Source organism: Euprymna scolopes, chromosome 30 (assembly GCF_053919585.1).
Source record: "Euprymna scolopes isolate OS-2025 chromosome 30, ASM5391958v1, whole genome shotgun sequence".
Classification (NCBI taxonomy): Eukaryota; Metazoa; Mollusca; class Cephalopoda; order Sepiida; family Sepiolidae; genus Euprymna; species Euprymna scolopes.
The window spans coordinates 42,612,237-42,636,539 of record NC_136511.1 but is presented as its reverse complement, the minus strand read 5'-3'; the positions used below and the strand labels follow the sequence as shown (position 1 = coordinate 42,636,539).

The following is a 24,303-nucleotide window of genomic DNA, read 5'->3' as shown; positions in this document are numbered from 1 at the left end:
GACACAGTTGGGAGGAGGGGGGGGGGGTCAAGCCGGTGCTCCTAAAGGTGGAGCACTTTGACCTATTAAAAATTGTCTGGGTAGCCCCATCAACATTTTCCCGTCAGGGTGCCTCAGGCAGCAAACAATAAACTTGCTCTAGTCGAAAGATGTGAGGCAATGGCCTGGGAGGATGTGTAACGTCAGTTACAAAGGAAAAAAATAAATAAAAATTTAGGTCAGCATTTAAAAAAATTTTTTTTTTTTTTTTTTTTTTAACAATAGCAATTATTACCGTTACTCTAGTCTTGACACTACTTCAAAAGTTTCTCGTTGGTGCATGCCCATCTAACTTGGCACGCGTTTCTCTTTCTTCCAACCACTCACTGGCCACAGCTGGCCTATTACAAATATTTTAATGGAATGTGTTCTGATGAACTCGTTTCACTTGAACCCCCTCGACGTACATATCCCCGACAAACCCACTTAGCAATAAGATCTTGCCCTTCACTGTTGTTGTCCCTAAATGCCAGAAAGCTTTCTATTCTAATAGTTTCTTCCCTTGAACAGCTAGACTTTGGAATTCCCTTCCTGCTGTCTGCTTCCCTGGCTATACTGATATACAGAAGTTTAAATTTAACATAAACAAATATCTTGTTAATCTTTCCTAGATATAGCCCCAAATAGTAGCTCCTTACGTCTAAGTGGCGATATGCTTTGTAAGGGGTGAACATGAGTAAAAAAAATATATATATATATAATCGCTTGCCATCCAACCTTCGGTGGCTGCTGACATTTTCATACACACTTGTATGCGCTCTGTTACAGATGGAACTCTTAGAACTGCACAGGACATCAACTATTCCTACGTCAACAGGGAAATTGACATTTCAAAAAGGGTCTACACTCTTTGGATTTTGGTGATAAGTTGCTGTCAACTGTTATGTGCTGGGTGGAGAGGTTGGCTGATGAAAAGGCATGTGTGTAGACTCTGCACTGTGTCACTTCCAGGGAAAGTTGAAAGTTGCTGTGTGAGAACTCCACTAGTCCTAACATCACCCCCTCCTCCCAACTAATCTGATTGCAACCATTTTTCTCATGCATATATTCATTGTAACAATTGAAGAAAAATTTTTTATCAGTGTTATACAGCCATTATGTAATGCACTCCTTTTAAAAATTTAATTTCTTGTACACTGCTTTAGGGTAAGCAAAGAATGTAATTGAAATATATTTTGTATGTTTGTATTGCTTAATTGTCAGATTTCTGTGAGGATTTCTCTCTCCTATATATATATATGTGTGTGTGTGTGTGTGTGTGTGTGATAAAGAATAAAATAACGAAAATATAAATTTAATCATTGATTCAATAGGCAGATTACATCAATTAGGGGTGTAGGATAAGTAAGCTCTATTAAATTACAATTAAATTTATATGTATTAGTATATATTTTTATATTGTTGTCCTTTATTTTCTATATAAACTCTACCTCAATTTGTTGAGCTTTGCATTATCCCGATAAGTCTCCTCTTAAAGAATTTCTCTAATTCTTTCTAGCTCTCCCCGTATATATATTAGTTATAGTTCCTGCATATGGCATAATCATGTTGATACACCATTTCCGGTTAGATCACTGAAGTTAAGCAACACTGAGCCTGGTCAGTACTAAAATGGGTGACCATTTGGGAATTCTAGATGCTGTCTGTGCTCTCTGCATTTTTTCCTGTCATCTTCTTGCCACTGAACTCAAGCAGTGCCGATTTAGGAGAGGTGCAGATGAAGATTCTGCAACCCTTGCCTCACAATTGCATGTGCAATCATCCGTACAGGCGGTATCCATTGTCTTTTGAGACTGAACAAATGTGTTTTGTATTCTAATTGTTCAGAGGTAGACTGCTCCATATCCATATTCTGAAAGTACATTACCAGAGTATTTGAAAAAGTATATTTCATCTTGATCAAACGTGCTATAATAATAATGTGAGGTCTGCTTTTGTGCCAGACATTTTTAAAACGGAAACTCAACATTTCGCTTTTTATTTTATTTAACTTTGAGAAATTAAAAAAAAAAAAAAATAGGAATATGGGGTTCAGGTCTTGGATCAGGAACATACAAGGGTTCTAATTGATTCCTTGGGAAATGTCTGTGTACCTTGAGGAAATTAAAGGCTATAAATTTACTGAAAAATCATTTCAATGTCACTTTTATTATACCCCCACCCATTGCTGAGTACATCTTTGAACCGCAGCCCCAAAATTTAATTTTATAAAATGAAAAAAAAAAAAAAAAGGTAAAACAAAAAGTAACTTGGTGTTTCGGACTGGATACTGGAGGACGGTGTTTCTCATTCAATATTGGCCAACGGGGTGGGGGTGGGGACTTCTTGCTAGTATCTTATAAAGACATGTTTTAAAGACTAACATTAATACAGATGCATCGAGTTAAAAAGTTTAATGAAAATTAGATTTTAAAAAAATATGAAAATATTTTCTCGTACTAGAATTTCTTGAGAAAATTCATTAAAGTAATAAAGTGATTCAATAATGAATTCCAATTAAATAATAAAGTGAAGAGTTTAAAAAAAAAAAAAAAATTCTAACATTAAAAAAATTTTTTTTTTTTTAATGAATATTTTTTTTTATACTGTAAAAGAAAAAAATATTTCTTTACTATTTTAAACTAAAAAATCAACCAAAAGTCTTAAAAAAAAAAAACCCTACCAAATACAAGCAACAAATTTACTGGTCGGCTTTTCAAGGTTAAATGCAACATCACAGGCAAGTTTGACATGACAAGTTATTGAAATATGCACTGCAATCTTGCATCTAATTTGTTCGTTTTACAAATACTTCCATGAAATGTGCTTGAAAAATACCCATTTGACTCGCAGCAAAGTTCCACATCTTCCCTGTAAAGATACCAACATCCGGAAGATTTTCCACTCTTGTAACTTTTCTTGAACCATTTGCATTTGGAATTCTCTTCCTGCTAACTTTTTCCCCATCTGTACCAATATGCAGAAATTTAAATTCTGTGAACAAATATGTTGCTGTCCAGCTCCCCAACCAGTTTGCCCCCCCCCCCCAACTATACATCTGACCCTTATGTATCATCGGCAATATAGTGTTTGGAGTGAATTAATGTTATAAATAAATTACAATAGAAAAATGCGAGCATGAAAAGTAATATGGTTAAGCTTAAACATGGAAAAGTAAAGGACTAGTTGTTAAAACTGGAGAAGAAAAGGACAACATATTATAGTAAAAATAGAATAGATTTAGAACTTAAAATATTGCAGCATTAAGAATTGATTATATAATGTTATAAATTGAATTAAACAAATAAATTCTAAATGCTGCAATATTTTATGTTATAAATTTATATTTCTTACTAGAATATGTTCTTTTCCAGTTTTAACAACTAGTCCTTTACTTTTCCATATTTAAGCTTAACCATATTACTTTTCATGCTCGCATTTTTATATTGTAATCCATGATTTTTCCAGGCTTCCAATAAATTCACTTGTTCTTTGTTTAATTTCAGTCTTATTTCTTATTTTTTTGCCTCCATAAACGTAGCATACACATATGTAATAACAATTTACGGCACTCATCTGCTTCAATAAAATCCCCCCCCCCATTATCTCCCTTTCATTCTGTTTCACTTGTTACTTCTCTTTTCACAACAGCAGTTAATTAGTAGCAACACTAATCGCTGAAGCGATGTGATTGCTACGGAAACTAGTCATAAAAAAACGTTACTCACCTCCTTACATTTTTTTACGATTTTGAATACCAGAAAATTCATAACTTTTTTACTGAACAAAAATTGAAAAATTTTTTTTTTTTTTTTTTCAAGAGATAGCTGAAAAAGTGATTTATAAACTGTAATAATTGTTTGAAATTTGATCGAAAAATGAGTTAGTTTTAAAGCGGTTCTAAATGAATAAAACTGCCAGTTAACCATATATTCAAACACGGTAGTGTTTCAGTGATAACATACCAATAAACACCAAAGATTACTTACTCTATAGACTGAAATAATCTAGCCCTACCCAAGTTCTACCATGCATCTGATCTTATCTAACCATCTATCTAACACTTAAACCTTATCCTTGAGTGGCCTCTGGGCTTTGATAAGTGGTGACCTTATAAATAAATTAAAAAGGTATATTTTACTTACTTTATAGGTCGAGACACATTGTCTGTCGACAACATATATTTGTTAATCATATTTTTTTAACTTAGACATTTTTTGCTACGAGTTGAATAATAATTTACGAATTTTGATATGAAAGATCCAATATTTGTCAAATTACAACCTTGTTTTTTTTTTTTTTTTTTTTTTTTGTGTAGACTTTCAAAATCAAGTGACGTTTTTTACCTTTTATCGTCTTTTTTTGTCTTCAAGTCCAACATAAACAAATTCTTGATGAACCGCCCCCTTAAGTAATCCAAATTTCTATTACTAACGATTACTATGATAGTATCCCATTTACTACTGTACACTCTATAACCTTTATCCTCGAGTGGCATCGATAAGTGGTGACTCCTATGTAAAAAGAAAAAGAAAAAAAAGCCCTCCTCCCCTTCATATCGTATGCCTGCCGAATAAAATTTTGAAAACAGTAAAATTATAAACATGGAAAATAATTTTGCTTTCTTTGTGACGCTAGAGATATCAATGAGAACTAGATCCCGGTCAATTTTTCTGTAAAATCACAATGTGGACAGAATTAAATTTAATCTATTTTTTTTCACTTTTCTTCCGTTGTATTGGATGAGAAAGTCTCTGAATGTCTACACATCCATGTGCAAACAAAGCGACCACTATTTTAATGTAACATTATGAGAGTTGCATTTTTAATGTCTGTCTGAGGTAAGGGATGTAATTGAACTTACATTTTTGATTCTTGCCTAGCAAGAATTATTCCTCCATCAAAATTGTATTAAATTTGTATTTTTATTTTCTGTTTTTAATCTTTCTCAGATGAACAGTCCCCAGAATTTTTTTGCATAAATTCTAACCTTTATCTTTGTCAGACTATCTCTTCCCTGAGACCTACCATCTTTATTATATAATTCTTTCTCACATAAATTTACATCAATTCAAAACAAAATGCATTCTTGTCTATTTTTTTTTCTTTCAATCTATTGATGTCACAGAGAAAGCAATGTTCTGCCTCCCAATCTCTCTCTAAAATAATTTTTTTTTTTTTAAATTTTTGACTTTATTCTTTTTCAATATTTTTTTTAATCAGTTTAGTTTAATTAATAATTAAACTGAAATTATTTTGCCTGTTTCAAAATTTACTTTCTAAAGCTATGTTTCATAAAACTTGTCCATGCCATGCTTCCGTTCAGTCGCGAAAGACAAAGGTACCCCTTAGGGGCAGTAGCGCGTGTAATTGTGAGGTAAGGGTTGCGCAATCCCAACCATACCTCTCCTGAATCGGTACTGTTTGAGTCCACTGGCAAGGAGAAGACCAGGACGACTGAAAACAATGCCGAGATAAGCGGAGAGCACATACAACACCTGAAAGTCCCAAATGGTCACTCATTTAGTACTGACCAGGTTCAACGTTGCTTAATTTCGGTGATCCAGCGGGAACTGGTGTGTCAACGTGATTATGCCATATGAAACTTGTGAATGTGTATAGTGACCTGTTTTCTTTTCAATGGTTATAAAAGTGAGAATGTGTGTGTATGTGTGTGCGTGTGAGGACAATTCTCAACATACATGCGACTGGGAGCTGCTTGTGAATTTCATATTTCTATGGAAGTTCCTCTTTTGAAGGAAGCAGGTTAAACCCGCATAGGGTTAGTGCCATTTCCATTTTCCATACACTTAACAAATTTTTGAGCTACAGATTTGATATTTGGTATATAGGGTATTCAGATATGTGGAAAATTTTTAATCGGTTTTCATCTGGGGGGAAAAAAAACGAACTGCTAAGGGGTCAAGATTGAAAAATTAATATATGAGGGTCATTGGATTTTTATCTTTGTTAACTGTTTAAAGAATGCGTATGTGTGAATCGTTAACATGACAGATTCATATTGTTAAGAATAAGTAGACTTGAAAACACTTTTTAAAGATTGTACGAAGCTAGCCTAATGGTTATCATACTTGATTCACTGTCTTTAGGTTTTGGTTACGATCTCAGCTAGAGTATTTTTTTTTTTTCTTATGAGAAATGAACTGTTTAGAAAAAACAATACTCGCTTGCATATGTCTCAGCTTCTGTATGAATTAAAATATAATATTTATGCGCATTTATGACCGGGCAACGCGGGGCTGTCTGCTAGTAATATATATAATTCTAGGTTAATATTTTCCAGAGTTGAAGTAACAATGAAATTTTAAATAATGTAACGGACTTAATATTTGTACAATCAATATTACCTGAAAAGGTCTCTAGTTATAACTGGCTGACAAAAACATGCTCATGAATGTGTAACGACATATTAATACTTATGTAAAACAAATAAAAAGAAAATGTGTGTATATGTATATAAAATGTAAATTTATATCCTTTATAAAAGTGAATGGTTAGCTGACGTCATATTTCGTCACTGAATGTTAATACTAAAAAGAAAACATCTATTTTAAAAGTAGATAACAATTACAGGCTACTTAATTTCATTATAAAATAGAGATAAAAACATATATCACACAAGTTTGGATTATTGACGATTTTTATCATGAAATACTAGCAATAATAATTAGCTGAACCCATATAAATTCTTCACCGTGTTTGGTTTAATGTCCATTTTACTTGCGGGCAGGTGGTGGACGGCTTCTAAAAACTAACTTCCTATTTATCTTATCGTTAGCCTAACTACATATCTTGAAATGTAACAAAATTTTTTTTTTTTTTTTTTTGAGATCATTTCCTTAGCTGAGATTGTTTTTCTAAGCTGGATGACCTTCCTAATGCCAAGCCAATGATGAGGTGATGGGGACTAGTATTTTTTATCAAGAAAAAGGAAGGATCAGACGAAAAAAAAAAACCCTTAAAATTACATTTTTTGCAAATGGTAAGAGATTGCTTTTAGAAACAAATAAAAAAAAAAAAACTATGTAAATAAAAACTAAATTAATTTATTTGCGGACTGTTATCCTCACCTTCATAGTTGTTTCATGTTTCGGCCAACTCCTCCTCTGACCTTCTTTAGGTGATCAGAATAGGAATGCCGAGTCTTGTAACTGTATCCCCAATAATTACTGCCTTCCATAGTTGTTGTTTCACCATGTTTTAGCCAACTAAACCTCTGGCCTGCTTTAGGTAGGATTGAAATCGCTGTCTTCAGACAATGCCACGAGGGTGGGGCATGGCACAGTGTATATAGGTGATGAATTTCTGTGGTTTCAGGTGAGCATTGGCTGAAGTTAATGAATGTAAACTGGTAGTGTAGTAATTGTTAATGGAGATTGAGTAGAATTTGGATTATTTAAAGGGACGACTTAACAAGGACTTGTTTATATTGGACTTGAAGGCCACTATATTGTAGTCAGCCAGGAAGCAAGCCAATGGAACAGTGTTCCACAGGCGGTCAGTTCTAGGAAAGAAGCATTGTTCATGGAATTTGCATTTAGATTTAGGTATAGGCAGAGAGTAGGGGAAATTGTTTATAGTGGTTGTACTAGTCTAGTTTTTTGTGAAAGTTTGACAAGCGGGATCATAGATTGGAGCTCAGACGAGCACTTGTCATGAAAATAACGATAGAGCAGAGACCTACTCGCAATGTCTCTTTTGTGGGAAAGAAGTTGCAGGGAAGAGAAAAGGGCATCACCTACTAGGTTTCGAAGCTGGTTTTGAACTCTATAAAAGCAGAATAAGATGCACTGAGTGGCTCCTGCCCAGATGTGGCAACAGTACTCCATTTTAGGATGTACTTGGCTCTTATAAAGGATTCCATCTGCAGTAAGATACCTACTGGAGCAGTAGAGTGATCCAACCATTTTTTTAGAGATCTTGCAACAGATTTGATGTATGTGTTTCATTTTAGATCAGGAGTGAAGGTCAGTCAAGCTTGTCAAAGTATGGTGCCACCCCAAAACGAGTCATTCATTTCAGTTCAGCCTAATAGGGGTCAACAATTATTTTACATATTGGCATGTGTTGGACAACTTTTAAAAATTGAATTCAAACTATCTAAAGCTGGTTCATTAGAGTAGTTTTCCTTTCATTTAAGTTGTCATTTTTTTTTTTTTAATCTTTTTTCATAAATATCTAAAAGTACGCCCATCAATTTTTCTCAACTCTGATCTCCTCTTCAAAATGTTAATTATAATTTTTGATTACCCCTAATGGCTTCCTGCCATTGACAGAAAAACGGTTGATGTTCTTGCCATAATTCCTTAACTTCATTCATGTTATTTTGATTATTCCAATTACTGTTCTCACCTTGAGTGTTATAATCACAATGTTTCAGTCGGTGACCTCTGACCTTCTTCAGGTGTAGCTTGCCGAACTCTCAAATCTTTCAAACTTTCAACCTCAATACAAGTATCGATGTACAATCTCACCATTTATCACTAGAAATAAGCATCCCAAACTAACCTAGTTTAGGATGCGAAAACTGGTAAAGTTAAATTTCCCTTAACTTCAGCTTGCGATATCTCGTTTATTTTTTGGGTTATTTTGATAAAGCTTTGATTTAAATAAAATTTAATGTTTTTGCTTTATGGATATATAATTCTTTTTCTTGTGTCTTTAATATTTTTTTTATTCCCCAGGCTACTTCAAGTTATGTCAGTAATTTTGGTGAATGCCACATTATTTTTTACACACAAAAAATGTTTTTCAAATTTGGTGCGCGCGATATTGAGTCTCTAGGTATATAAAAATAGTACCATTTTTAAAAGAAAAAAAGAAAAAAAGGGCACTTATCAATATAGTGAGCTTAAAAAAGGGGTTTTAAGTTTTTCACAAAAACAAAAATCTGACTTGAAAACTTCAGTGAAAGAAATATGAAAGTCAATTGAAAAAATTCCGAAACTGGCACCATTTTGTAGAGAAATATTTCCTCTTTAATAATCTGTTGGTATCATATTACTACACTCATAAATCAAGGAGCACCACTAGGTGTGTCAGAAACTTTGTGAAAAATATTGAATAATTCGACCCACCCCCTGTCTTTCCAAGCTTATAACTACTCGAAAAATGTAATTCAAACCCTAATTTTTTTTTTCAATCGAAGGAACAAGGACCAAGGTTTCATTTTAAAAAAAAAAACGTGATTTAAAAAAAAAAAAAAAAAAAAAAAAAGTTTTAAACTTCGGACTTTACAGGTAAATTTCTAAAAAAAAGTACTACTTTTTTTTTTTTTTTAAATTTGAATATATTATTTATTGATCTTTTATCTTAAATTTGTGATATATAAAACTTTGGCAAGTAAATTATTTACTTTTTAATAGATATTTCAAAATGAGGTGGCATGAATTTAAAAAAAAAACGTTTGTCTAAAATATTATATTCAGTTTATTGGAAAGAGCATAGAATTTCACATTGACCCTGAAAATATCGTAAAAATAGAATCAATAGAAAAATTTTGATAGATTTTTAAAGTTTAAAAATTGAAAAATACTGAACTCGTAAAATTCAATTAATTTCATTACTGTTTTTTAAAAAATAAAAAAATATTTCTATTACTTTTTATACAACTTTAATAGTTTATTTTGGAAGTATAAGAAAATAAACAACCCACTTTTAAAAGAGAAATTACGAGTTGTTTATATTAGGAGTGTCAAAAATTCCTACAAAAATTCTGATACACCTAGAGCACCACTAATAAAAGTGACTATACCTAGACATCGAGATTTACAACTTAATCCCAAGTGACCAAGTATCATCATGAAAATCAACTGTCAGCATGAACGAGCTGCCTGCACTACAAAAACGTAAACAAACTTGTTTCACTATAGATATATCAAAGTTCTTAGGTGAGTTTGTTTTTGTTTATTTAAAAGTTATAGAAAGTTATTGTTTTAAATAATATTTTTAGTGCGTCAATATAAGAAATGAAAATTTACAATTGAAAAAATGATGTCAGTTGTTTATTTTCTATTTTCAAACTTTCATATATTCTTTGCTTTATCTTTCGGTTGGATAAACTTCAGCATTGTCAAATTATCTTTAAAAAATTAAACTGGGTACATTTTAAACCAAAAAGACATTTTTACTTGCGTGTGACTGTGGCGAAAAAATTTTTTTTTTTTTTTTTATTTAAAAAAAAATGTGCCTCATTTTTGTTTACTTATTTAATTCTCTTATGTTCTGTCAGGCGTTTTTGATATATCTAACATTTTGTTAAATTATTTTTTTATTAGACTGTACAGTTACATTAGTTTAAAAAAAAAATAACAAAATATAGGTAAGTTTTAAGTTACATGCAACAAGTCCTGTGTAAACAAAAAAAATTAATTTCATGTAAAAATGTGCTTTTTTTTTTTTTTTTTTTTTTATCTGGAGTTTTTGATAAATTTGAAGATTAAATTATTTTTTAATTACACTGTACATTACTTAAAAAATAAGAACTGAAAATATAATTAAGTTATGTGCACGTGGTGCGTAAATGAAAAAATTAATTTCACTGTAAAAATCACTTTTTATTTATTTTTTTTTAATAATTCCCGAGACGGTACTTCTACAGTTTATCACCAAAAATGGAGACGCCATTTTTTTTTTTTCGCGCACCTGTCATTAAAATCCAAGGGAGAAATCAGTATTTTAAACTATGATAGAAGTTAAAAATAAATAACAAAAAAATTAGACTAGATATTAATTACTTCCAGAAAGAACTATAAAAAAAAAAAATGTAAATAAAGAAAGAGAACATATATCCGTAATTATTTAATTGAAAATGTTTCGATTTAATTAATGGAAACGGGAATGTTTTTCATGAAACATATTTTTATTATTAAAAGCAGAAAATGAAAAAATTAAAAACAAAAAAATGAAAATGACATCTTCATAATTGTCTAAACTGGGGGAGCGCCATTTAAAAACCAAAACATCTACTGTATAAAAATTTATCAAAATATAATTGTAAAAATATTTATTGAAAAGTTTGCATGAGAAAATATAATTCTAATAAAACAATTTTGTAATGAAAGCAACATTGGATTTTTATAAAATATTTAGTATATATTTGGTGAATGTCACCCAACTTCAACCAACTTCAACCCTTAGTGCAGGTGATACTCAGAATATAAATGTGAATTAAAACTTCTACCTGATCATGGCTGATGGAACAAGAGCATGCTACCCTGTGGGTTAAATAGTTCCTTTTAAAATTCCATACAGATTTCTGAGTGTGATAGAAAGATCTCCGAGTTCAACAAGATACGTCTGAAGAACGTCAGAGGTTGCATTTGCTGTAACATTGTGCAAATAACACTCAAGATGAGAACAGTAGTTTGAATAATGCCAATAATACAAATTATTAATCGTCATCTCAAAAGTTCAGAAACATTAAATATCCTTTGTTTCTGTTTTAGTTAATTTTATATTGGTCCTCCGATTTATCGGAGAGGGACCTATGTTTTCAGTGGCATCCATGCATCTGTTAGTCCGGATGATTGCCAGATAACCGTCCATTAGTTTTCCCTGAAATTTTGCCACAAATTGTATTTCATTAAATAGATGTGCACAGTAAAAAAATTTTTTTTGCAAAAATTCTCGTATCCCAGGGGCTCAAAAGAGGTAAAAAATAACAAGTTTTGCCCCATAACTTTTGGTCCATCCATGAGATTTTTCTGAAACTTGGCCAAAATGTGGAGCCCATTGTTAATATAAATCCAGTATGAGTGACCCTGGCAAAATTCTGGTTCGGGTCCCTGGGGACTTTTAGTGTGGCTTTTTTTTTTTTTTTTCATATTTCTCAAAAACTTGATATGTTTGAATATGTAGTAGTTTTTCATGGTGGTCAATTCAAATATACATGTTAAGGCCTGAAACTGCACCGTTATCCATTTGCAATGGGATTTGGCATCCCCAGGGGCTCAAGAGGTCAAATGCCCCCAAATGGCCATAAATTACACTTTTTGCCCCAGAGCGTTTGATCCATCCATTAGATTTTCCTGAAACTTGGCCAAAATGTGAAGGCCATTGTTGTTAATTCAGTATGGGTGACTCTAGCAAAATTCTGGTTCGCATCCCTCTGGGACTTTTAGTGCTAAAAACATGCCTTTTAGGAACTCTTTTTTTTTTTCATATTACTCAAAAACTTGATATGTATGTAGTGGTTTTCCATGGTGCTAAATTCAAATATACATGTCTTAAGGTGTGAAACAGCACCATTTGTCCATTTTCACTGGGATTCGGCGTTCCCAGGAGGTCAGAGGTCATAAATGCCCCCAAAATTGCAAAAAAATGATACTTTTTACTCCATAACTATTGCCTCACCCATTAGATTTTTCTGAAACTTGGCGAAAATGTGAAGACAACATTGGCCCTTCACACTTCTCACATTCATCATTTTTTTTCACTATTTTTTGTGGCGTCATCTCACATGCAGCACCAGAGGAGGACCACGCACGTGCGGCTTGTTTTTTATATTTTATGTCTACTGACCCTATTTAGCATGTTTTTTTATTGATAAGAATTTGAGTGTTTTTCTTTTTCCTGAATAATAGCAATAACAGCAAAAAAGTTGGTTTATACTATGTTCAGAATTAAATATCACTTAATTATTCCATGTGATAGGAGTGGGGGTGGGCGAGGGAGGTGGTGGTGGTGGGATAAACTTCAGATATGCAAAGTTGTGATTTAAAAAAAAAAAAAAAACAGCTGATAAAAATCCTGCTTGACCTCTGGTAAATTTTTGTTTGTTTGCTTACGATGTATTGCTATATAGCCTATGTTGTTGGTTGACCTTGTTTTATTTATTATTTATGGGTTTCAGTTAAAGATATTCTCTAATTCCTTTCAATGAGTAGCTGCAACATGTTCTTGAAGAGACGACAATCATTTTATCCTAAAATATACATTATTCATCTTAACTACATACACATACGTTTTCCTTAATTAAGAGTTGCTTCTGGCTATGACTTAAAAAGACATTCAGTGATGAGACACCACTTGGGGGCTATGGGAGAATCTGGAATTGCCCCTTAGTTACCATTGCTTCCAGGTCCACTTTGGCCCAGAGAGGTAATATCTTAAGGGATCTGGTGCTTCAAGATCAGGGTTTTTTTTTTTTTTTTTTTTTTTTTTTTTTTTTTACATAAACGTCACCACTTATCAAGGCCGATAGGCCACTCAAGGATAAGGGTTAAAGAGTGTAGAGTAGTCAAAAGGACGATATAGTAATGGAAGTTCGGTAAATTTGTTAACTTAAGTGGAACGGCTCATCAGAAATTTGTTCACGTTGGACTTGAAGACAACCATATTATAGAAAACAGGAAAACGGAAGACAATTCCACAGGCGTGCAGTTGTAAGAAAGAAGATTTGATCATGGAATCTATGTTTAGGTTTAGGTACAGATAAAGAGTTGGGAAAATTATTGATAATGTTTTCAGCTAGTCTAGTGTTTCTTGTGAAAGTTTGGCGAGGGGGGGGGGACCATAGATTGAAGCTCAGTTGAACACTTTCCATGAAAATAACGATAAAGCAGAGACAAACTCGCAACATCTCTTCTGTGAGACAGAGGTTGCAGCGAAGAGAAAAGGACATCTCCCACCAGGCCACGAAGTCTATTTTGAACCCTATCAAGGCAGGACAAGTCTTTTCTAGCAGCTCCTGCCCATATGTGGCAACAGTACTCCATCCTTGGACGTATCTGGCTCTTATATAGATAGAGAATTGCATCAGCAGTGAGATATCTACTGGATCGATAGAAGGATCCGACCATTTTTCCAGTGACCTTGGCAACAGATTTGATGTACATATTCCATTTAAGATCTGAAGATACTGGCTTCCTGAACAAAAATACTCCAACATTGATGTTATTGTTTTTTTTTTCCTTTACCTTTGCAAAACTCGAACAATTTTTTCTACAAGACAATCAAACCCAACACCATGAATAAATATTTGAAGATATAAAGAACTTGAAGCATAAAAACTCTATCCAAAAATACTAAGTTCTGTATTAAATAACCCAAAAAAGGGTTGCTATGCCGTAAAACAACCAAACCAAACACCATGAATAAATATTTGAGGATGTAAAAACCTGAATGCATACCCCCCCCTAAATTACTGGATTCAGCATTAAATAACACGAAAAGGGTTATTCCATAAAACAAAACAATCATTGCATATTACCTCGCAGATTTTATCAGCAACTTATTATTCAACTTCAAATTTTTTCTTCAAACACTATCAATGGTAATTGATATAACTGTATTGGTTATGTGATATAACTAATAAGTATAAGAATAGGAAATTATATATTTCAGTGCTTGTTCTGAGTCCCCCCAATCCCTCTAAAAAACAAAAATGAAGAAAAATTTATCTGATGTACATACCCTTGATAGAAAGAAAACCAAAAATCATGTAATTCTGCCATGAAGGAAAACCATTGAACTGAAGGATTTCCATGTTTAACAATTGAAAGAAGGCCGTCTGGGCCAATTGCTTCTTTTGGTTGTTTTCACATATATATTCAAGCGATAGTTGGAACTAAGGTAAAAGATGACTCCTCCATGAAAATAACATGTTTTCACTACTATAGGGACCAAATCTGTACATGATTACTGTAACCGCTTTGTAACATTTATTTTTGAAACATGTGATGTTTTTGATTGCAGTGTTCCCATGAAATCCAATTTTGTGTTTCTCTTAGTGAATTATCTTTATAGAAACTAGGTTCTCAAGGTGGTCATTAAACTCTTCAATAATTTTGGGATCTGTACTTTTGTGATCCTTTGAATTTGCATAAGTAATTGTCTCTATCTGAAAGTTTTGATATTTCTTTTTCCCCCTAGAGTTTTGTTTTGATGAGTTTTTTTTTTTCCTCTTTTCAAGACAGTACTTGATACACCAAACATTTCATCTGTTTTTGTTATGCTAGTGCCTGCCATATGAACACCAACAATTTGACTTCATTGAAAGTCTAGAATTTTAATTATCTTTGTATGATATTTGAAAAAAAAAAAAAAACGTAATTAAAAAAAAACAAAAAAACTTTAAACAACACTAATTATAAAAAATAAAAATAAAAATAAACATAAAAATAAACCAACTTTGGCAGCTTTCTAGCTATTTCGAATTTATGATGCAAGGAGTTATATTATTTAGTAACATATTACTGTATATGTATTTAACCTCAGCTATTAACATATTTATCTCCTTGCCAGGAGTTTAGACATAAGGTCGGAAGCCAGCACACTGGGATAAATACACTCTAGCTTACAAAAATGCCTGAGCAGCCTCATTGGCATTATTCAGTACGAGCACCTCAAGCAATTAACAATAAACAAAGTCATTGTCTATATATATATATTATTCCTTAATTCCTTAACTTTATTAAAGATGAGAATAATAGTCGGAAATAAAAATAAATTAAAGTCATTGTCTAACTACTAACCCCTTTAATTTCTCCAAATAAACAAAGTAGGCTCTGAATCAAATAGATTTTTTCCCCCCTTTATGATTTTAAATTTATACTTTCATCGTAAAATCAGTAAATAACAGGCTAACATGGTATATTTCATCCTAAAGAAAACATCAAAGGTACATGAAACAATGAATTTATAATGGTGAAATTGAAATCCATCTACTGATTATGATTTCCTTGTAGCCCTGTACACTTGGTATGAGCGTTATAATTGGTTCCCGTGACAAAGGATTGGATCCTAAGAGACCCCCATGGAATATCTGACTATACCATTGCTTTTGTTTATCTTGGGAAAGTTATTTATCTCTCTCCTATGGCAGAACGATGTGATATACCTGTCAACAGGGAAAAAAGCTATCTCAACATTGATCTTGACTGTTGATTTTAGTGTTGAGAGGAAAACCCTCTGGCTAAGGTATAAATTTCACTCCTTTTATTGATGGGTGAAATAATAGGGTAGATGAGACTCTCAAGCCATAGTAGAATAACTAAGAGAAGGTAAACTCTGAAAGACCTTTTTTTCCACTTAGCCATGCATTGTTTCTGATCAACTCGGATATCTCCTTGCCATTGAATCAATGTTTGGTGAGGATGTGTTATTAGGCATTACGAAATTCTTGCTTCACTATAAACTTCCCATCTTTCAGAGGGTATCCTTTGTCTCTTGAAAAAAAAAAAAAAAAAAAAAAGGGGGGCAATATAAAATCTTTTTACATAATGACTAATGATTTACAGTGAACCTTAGGTTTACTTTCGGTGGCCTTGTAACTCATGCTTCCTTTTTAATTCTTACATTCTACAAGTAATGTTTCTGATACAGGGGGAAGAATAGCTGTCTTTTGAGATCAAAATCTCACTGTTAGTTGGTTTTTGACCTTGAAGTAGTTTTTTATTTTATTCAAAAAAAATTTTTTTAGCTACTTACATCAAGTGGTTTAATGCTTTGTCTAGAGCAATCTCCATTAAAAAAAAAAAATGGCGTATATCGATCCCTTGTAAAAAGCATTTTTTTTCTGAACACGCGTGATATTTGTGGCCTAAAACTGCAGCATATTCTTTTTCCACATTCTTCATGTAAAAACAAAAACTCAAATCATAACCAAAAAAGTTGCATGCATATGTGAGACTTTTGATGACTTCTAACAAAAAAAACAAAAAACAAACTAACCTTTAATGCCTGTGGTGGTATTATTAGCACTGGGTGGGATATATCAGCTTTTTCAAAAGGAAGAAGTTTACAGGGAATGTCAAATTCACAAGCGGTCCCCAACCACATGTATATCTGTCATAGGAAGGTGGTATAGAGTACCTAGCATTCCCAAATAGTTACCCATCTAGTTCTGGCCAGGCTCCACGTTGCTTACTTTCAGCGGTCTAACGAAAATTGTGTCAATGTAATTATGTAATATATATATATATATATATATATATATATATAGTGCTGATCCTCCTTTCCTATTCCCCGATTTAGGATAAAGTTATGCCTATGTTCCAGAACTGATATAGTTGGGTTTCCTTTTGTATTTTATGAATTTCAGTTGTAAAAGTCAGTTTATACAAATCTAAAATATTCAGATTTATTATCACATTTCTGATTTTTTGAGATGAGGATTGATTATTCATAGTGTTTGGATTAACGGACTACTATTCTCATCTTGAGTATTATTTGTACGTTTCAGTTATTGTAACCTCCAACCTTCCTCAGGTGGCTAAGTTGCTATATTTGGTGTAGTAGTTAATATTCTTGAAATTTAAACCCTTTAGAGACTTTATGTTAGTGTTAGGATAGTACCGCTGCCACTAGGAATATGAAAGAGGGAATGTCTGTATTGTTAGCAGAAGTTAAGTGTTTTCTGTGGATTTGAGATTTGGCTTGCATTATATTGTTTTTTTTTTGTGTTTTTTTGTATAAATAACTACTGAAAGCTTTTTTTTTTTCTTTTTTTTTTTTTTTTAAGGTATTTTTTGTTTGTTTTTATCTTTTAAATATCTATTTCAAAATGTAATCCTCATTTGCTCTGATGTATAGCTGATCATTTTAGCACCCAGCCCACTGAAAGAAGATTTAAAATACATAATATCCAACTCTTGAGAGTTGATAATCTCTCAAGCTGGATTTAGTTATACTTTTCTAAACATTTTACATATTGAAAATATCGTCCCATTTCTCACAGTGGAATATTTTATACTTTTTTGTTTGTTAAAGAAAGAAAAAGAAAATTGAGGATTAGCTAAGTCAGATGAATCAACAGTGGATGAAGTATTTTGGCAAGTGTCTAAAGGGTAAATCCTGACAAGAATCTAGGATCTCTCCTCTCTTCCTATTTGGGCTTTGTGCCTAAGATACATGATGGGCTTTTGTGACCATTTTTTAAAAAAGAACTAAAAAAAAACAAAAAAAAACGTTATAATTGTATTTTATTTTTTTGTCTAAATAAAAATAGGTTTATAAACATGAAAAAGCAGTCAATATTTCTTCCTCTTCAATTAATTTCATAGTAAACTAGCGGGACCTGTGGAAATTCCACAGCAGCATCTTTCATATGTAATATATTGCTGCTGGGCATTCTGTGGATGTTCAATATTGTAGCTCATTTGTTAAAACTGAAAGTATTTAAGTAATCTGGTTTAATGTAGTGTCAGAATATATCTGGTTATTACAGTTTATCTCCAATATCGTTATAAGAGTCTGTGACATATTTCCATTCCATGAACGCTTTGTGCAAATGGAAACCCCACAATAGCATTAAATCATCTTTAGACAGAACAGATACTACCCTTGTCTTCTAGCCAGAAGACCAAGAAGGTATATTTTAGTTTCACACATGGGCCAAAAATGACATTTTAAAAATTATTTTGATTTTTTACATTGCATCTTTGGTGATTGGGAGATCCTATTTATTAAAAAGGAGAATAGGTGATAACATACTACAAACATTAAATTAGCGTACCTATATATGATACTAATAAGTTAATGTTCCTAATGGTCTATATACTAATACTTTAATGTTCGTAGTATTTTATCACTTTCTATCTTCTGTTTTAATAGGATCTCCTGATATTATAATTTAGAATAATCCTGACACACATGCATACATTAAATGTACTACAGTATTAATACATAGATGACCTCCTCTTCTCGTTATAGACTAAAGATTTCTAAGCAAAAAAAGTAGTTTTTCCTCAAAATATCTTTGGTTGTGCAATGGAAGGTGCTTGTCTTTTTTTTTTTTCTTTTTTTTTTTTTTTCAAAAGCTGCTTTGATTTCCTCAGTTTTAAATAATTTTATAATAAAAAAAAAAAATTGTTTTCTTTCAGGCTCCAACAGTGAGACCTCCAAACATGAGACGGATGTCTAATTGTCCTCATGTCACCCTGATTGGGGAGCACCAGTCATGGGAAGAGATAAAGAAGAAGCACGAAGTGAGTATTTGACAATATTTTTTAGATAATGTGTTATTGTTATTTACGTGTTTGTTTTCGTCTTGGTGCTTGTTGCTTCCACGTTTCAGCCATTGTTCGGGTGCTATTTTGATATTCGCATGGAATAAGATGTAATATACCTACGAGTTACATTTTAGAGATCAGAGACTGAGACAGTTTTCAACCCAATCTTTCAAATGTACACTAGTGCCTCTAATCACTGTAAATTCTCCATAGGGCCTCTAGCATATTGTCATAATAGCAGCGGATCACGGAAAGTCTGTCATGAAATGAGGAAACCTAGTTAAAGATTCTGTAATTTGATTACCTGGCCAGATAAATTAAAAAAAAAAAAAATAATGCACATAAGTTGAATTATTGTTGTCTTTTCTTTAACTGGGTGCTGTCTGATCAGGCTGTCTGAAGACCCTGGCTTCGTGAGAACTCAATCGTGTTCTGGAAAAACCAAAACAATTTTCCTCCACAAAGCAATCAAATCAAACCCCATGAATAAACATATTGGGAGATATAAAGAATTTACAACGTAAAAAAAAAAAAAAAAATGTATTATGGAAAGTCTGTCATGGCATATCGAAATAGTTGTGGAAGATTATCCATAACTTTTTTGTGATCAAACAATATTTTTAGGGAATGAATTCCTATTTTAGTCGTGTAAATTTTTTTTTTTTAATTAAAAACAAAACACTTGAGTTGGATTATTTTTGTGTTTTTTGTTTCACGATGAAAAATTTGCTTCTCCACCTAAGCAGCAGTCCTTTTCTTTTTGTTGCTTATCCATTAACAAACTCACAAGCGAATGAGGCAACATCCAAAAACAAGACTCCTGTCAAACAAAAAATCCATCTTTTTATGCTGCCACGTCAGACTCTCAACGGTACCTAAATCTGCATACTTGTATTGTCTTTGTATCTGAAACTTCTAGGTTTGAGTGCCAATGCTTCTCTAGAGCAGGCGCATGCCAACCGTGAGCGCTTATTGCTATACTTCTTCACACAATTACCACAAGTTGAACATTCTAAGAATGAATCCTCTGATTTGATTACCTGGCCAGCTATTCTAACAGAAAATAATGTTCATCATACGTTGAATCGTTGTTGTTCTTCCTTCACCCTGGTGTTACTAGATCAGGCTGTCTGGAGATACTGGCTTCTTGAACAAAAATGCACTAAGCATTGATGTTATTTTTCTTTTTTCTTTTTTGCAAAACTCAATCATGTTCCACAAATCCCGAAATAAAAATAATTTTTCTCTACAAGTCAACCAAACGAAACAATGAACAAAAACTTGAAGCATAAAACCTTTTTTCCAAAATTACTGGATTCTGCATTAAATAACCAAAAAGAGTTGGTAAGCTGTAATACAAAATAACCAACAGCCTTACTTCAAAATAGTTTCGGGACACGAAAATAAAATTCAATATAATGTCCTAATGACGTAATCTTGTTGAGAATTACCACAAAAAGAGTAGATCAAATAAAGGGTATAGTTCGAAATACCCAGAAGGAGACTGACTACAGCAAAAGGCATCTGTAGGTCAGATGCAGAGAACAATGACAAAGATGTTTTATTTAGTGATGTGCAATTTTTTTGTCACTGCTTTAAAGCCATTCAAGGATAAGGGTAAATGAGACAGATGGATGTTTAGATGAATGATGAAGAATGTTAGAGGATTGATGAATGGAACAATTTGCTTATGAAGATGGTTTGACAAGTATGTTGGCACTAGATTTGAAGATAAAGTTGTAGTCTGCAGGGAAACAGACCTGCAAAAATGTGTTCTACAGATGGAAAGTTCTTAGAAAAAAAAAACTCTGCTCATGGAAATTCTTTGATATTAGGCATATGGGAGAAGGAAAGGTCTATGTAGTTGTGGTAACAAGTTCTTGTGAATGTCTTATAGAAATTACAGTTTAGTGTTCTGGGGTAGTTAACATTTCTATATCTATGATAGTATTACAACTAATTGAAATGATATGTTAGCAGCAGACTGACTTTGGAATTACAGAAACAAAGAAAAGAAAGAAAGTGGAAAGAAAAGGAAAGAAGACAATTCAGCGAAAAAAATATTGGGAATGCAGACACAAAGAAAAAATTGGAATTATTAACTAAAGTAATAGAAAAGATAGCAACGAGTCAGACCAGAATGTTTTTCCCAAACCGCGATCTGGTCATCAGAAACATTTTACTATTGTCCTGAAGAGGAGTGGACTTTTGAAGCCTCTTTTCACAGATTTGGTGAAATATTCAGGATTGATTGCAAGTCATGGAGTGAGCAGATGAAAAGGTTTGTCTTTTATTACAAAAATTGGAAGCTGCAGAACATAAGTTTGTAGACTACATCATTCCTAAACAGACGAGTGAATTGTCCTTCGATGAGACAGTGAAATCTTTGATGGAATTATACTGTCCAAAAATCAGCTTATTCCATAAACGATAGCAATGCACCAACTTGACATGTATAGAAGACCAAGGTTACACCACATTTGTTTCAGTCATAAATAGACACTGTGATGACTTCGGAATATCCTCATTGACGTTGGACAACTTTATGGTCCTGATTTTCATTGAAGGCTTATATTAACCAAGGACGCTGAACTCTGATGCCAGGCACTAAACAGATTGGAAAAGGAACTAAATATAACCCTTCAACATTTGGCTGAGAAATGCCAAAGAATCCTCTCTGATTAGCAAGACTCCAAAAATATAGAAGACACAGGTGTAGCACACGTTAAAAATGTACGAAGTAACAAAAAATTTTACTCTCCAAACAGTCAAATGAAAGCCAAACGTAAGCCTCCAGAAAAATCCCTAAAGAAGCCAGAGTTACCCAGTTATCAATGCCAAGGACTCCACTGGCAAAAAGATTGTCCATACCAGTCCCGGAAATGTGATCGGTCCAGATGCAACGGACACAAAGCCTCACATTGCAGAGCAAAAGGACCCTCATAAGAGCTACGTAAAAAATGAGGACTCAAGCGGAGGACAAAAATGTATGGAAGTATGTGACAGTAAAAATTGGACAAAAATGTTAGACTTCAATTTGACAGTGGTTCGGATTTATCCATCATAAACTATATTTGCTGCAAAATCGGAAAACAAAAGATGAGAATCAAAAAAGTAACTCGTTCAATAACTGAAGAAAGAATAAGATTTGAAGGTAACATTGAAGGCAAAAATACTGAATCTCAAGATGTTTGTATTAAAAATCAGTAATAACCTTTGTGGGACAGACTGGAGTAAAACATTTGTACTCTGGGACTTGCCCATTAGCAATTTTTTGTCCGAAAGTGGACAACCATACAGGTGAAGCTGAAAAACTAAGATCTGAATGAGCCGTTCCCCAATATTTTTCAGACAAACTAGGCCGCTGTACAAAAATGGAGGTGAAGTTTAAGTTACAAGACAATGCCACCCTTTTCTTTAAAAAGAAACGCAGCGTACTGTTTGCCTCTATACAAAAGATTGACATAAACCTGGACAGACTCTTCAAAGCAAGAATTTTTACCCCAGTCGACTACAGCATAAAAGAAAAAATTGAAGGATATCGGTCTGCGCAGACTACTCAACTGGTTTGAATACAGTACTTAAGGATCATCATTACTTGCTACCAAGCCCCGAGGAAGTTTTTACGAAACTAAATAAAGGGAAAATATTCTCAAAAATAGATCTGAGCGAAGCGTACCTACAGATTCCCGTTGAGGAAGAAAGCTAAAAATTTTGCATATTACAACTCGCAAGGGACTATTTAAGTTGAATAGGTTAGCTTTCGGGATCAAAGTCGCACCAGCTATCGTTCAACAGATAATCAACACAATGTTGAGCAGCCTTGATTTTTTTCCATCGGATACCTGGACGGTATTCTAATGAAAAGCGAATCGATAGAAAACATGTTTTTCAGGTGTACAAAAAAATAAACGAGTACAGCTTCAAACTTAAAGACACCAAATGTAAATTTTTCCTCGACCAAATAAAATACCTAGGGCAGATGATGAAGGAATGGTAATCGGCTCAATCCAGAAAGATCCATAGCAATAAAAAATATGCCTGAACCACATGACAGTTTTTTAGGCTTAGCTAATTATTATCGAGCCTTCATTTCTAATATGCACATATTGCACGCACTTTAAATTAACTACTTAGGAAGGACAAGGTTTGGAACTGGATCACCATTCGAAAAGCTAAAAGACGTGCTTATATCGGAACTATTCCTGACTCATTACAACCCAGATTTAGACATTATCATCACAAGTGACGCAAGCGCATATGGAATCAGCATGTGTATTCTGCATAAAATGGGAATAATTCCTTTCTGCAGGTAGTAGGCACACGTGTCAAGAACCTTATTGCGAACATTTCACTGCAACATTTAGCTACGAGGATAATTGGAAGGTTATTACTGTATCTGGTATGTAGGGGAGAGCAGGGTATCTGGGAATGTTAAACTAATGTATGTGAATTTTAGTTAGCTGGGTACTGATGAGAGATTAGGAGCTATAAGGAATATAGGGGGATACTATAATATGGGGCAGATGGTGACTATATGTAGAGAAAGCATAAAAAGAGGGCTGGGTAGCGGAGTAAATTGCATATTCAATGATATGGTGGATATGGATTATTAAAGATTATACAGGTTGCTAAAGATTATAAAATGGGTGATAAAAGTTAAGTAGTCGGATAAAAAAAAATGCAGTAAATAAGTATTGGGACGATTAATCGGAATTGGAAATATTGGAACATTTGGGGGTGTCGGAAGTGGAAAAATGTGGTGCATCTTTTCCAACCCCGGAAAAAAAAGTGGTAGTAACAGTGGGGGGGGGGATCAAAACAACAGTAGGCAGTTTGGGCAGAGAGAGGTATTAAAACAAAAAGTGGTAGTAGGCAGGCAGGCTCGAACCTGTAATGCGAAGGAGAAAAAGGTTAAAACAAAACGTCATGCCTTAGTTTTTGGGGACACACACATTTTGCCTTTTATATTATTATAGATGAAGGACATCATTTTTTTTTTTTTTTTAATTTTTTTATTACTTTGTTTTGTGATGAACACCTGACAAAATTGTTTCCTATTCTCATCTATTTCTATGTTTTTGTTCTCAGCTTCAAGAATGTCACACTTGCCAGGCACAACCACCAAATCTTTGGCTGTGTTTGGTTGGCAATTGCAGCTACATTGGCTGCGGAGAATCCTCCAAAGACCATAGTGCTTGTCACGCAGATGTAAGTGGTTTTTCTTTTTTCTTTTCTTTCTCTATTCTCTTTAATGGATATTAAATTTGCTGCTGTCTTTCAGCCCAACTGGTTGCTAATGCTTTGGAAT

The 24,303-nt window shown here is 33.2% G+C and overlaps 1 protein-coding gene across 2 annotated transcripts in view; it reads left to right on the top strand.

Annotated features, from left to right (window-relative positions):
- LOC145254771 (ubiquitin carboxyl-terminal hydrolase 20-like) overlaps positions 1-24,303 on the top strand; it is a 123,968-nt gene that overhangs the window by 40,219 nt on the left and 59,446 nt on the right. For both annotated transcript variants that reach the window (XM_080113539.1, XM_080113541.1), the window contains 2 exons: positions 18,864-18,968; positions 24,084-24,203. In XM_080113539.1, coding sequence (XP_079969665.1) covers positions 18,888-18,968; positions 24,084-24,203 — 201 coding nt within the window. In that variant the 5' untranslated portion in view covers positions 18,864-18,887. The remainder of the gene's footprint in view (positions 1-18,863; positions 18,969-24,083; positions 24,204-24,303) is intronic.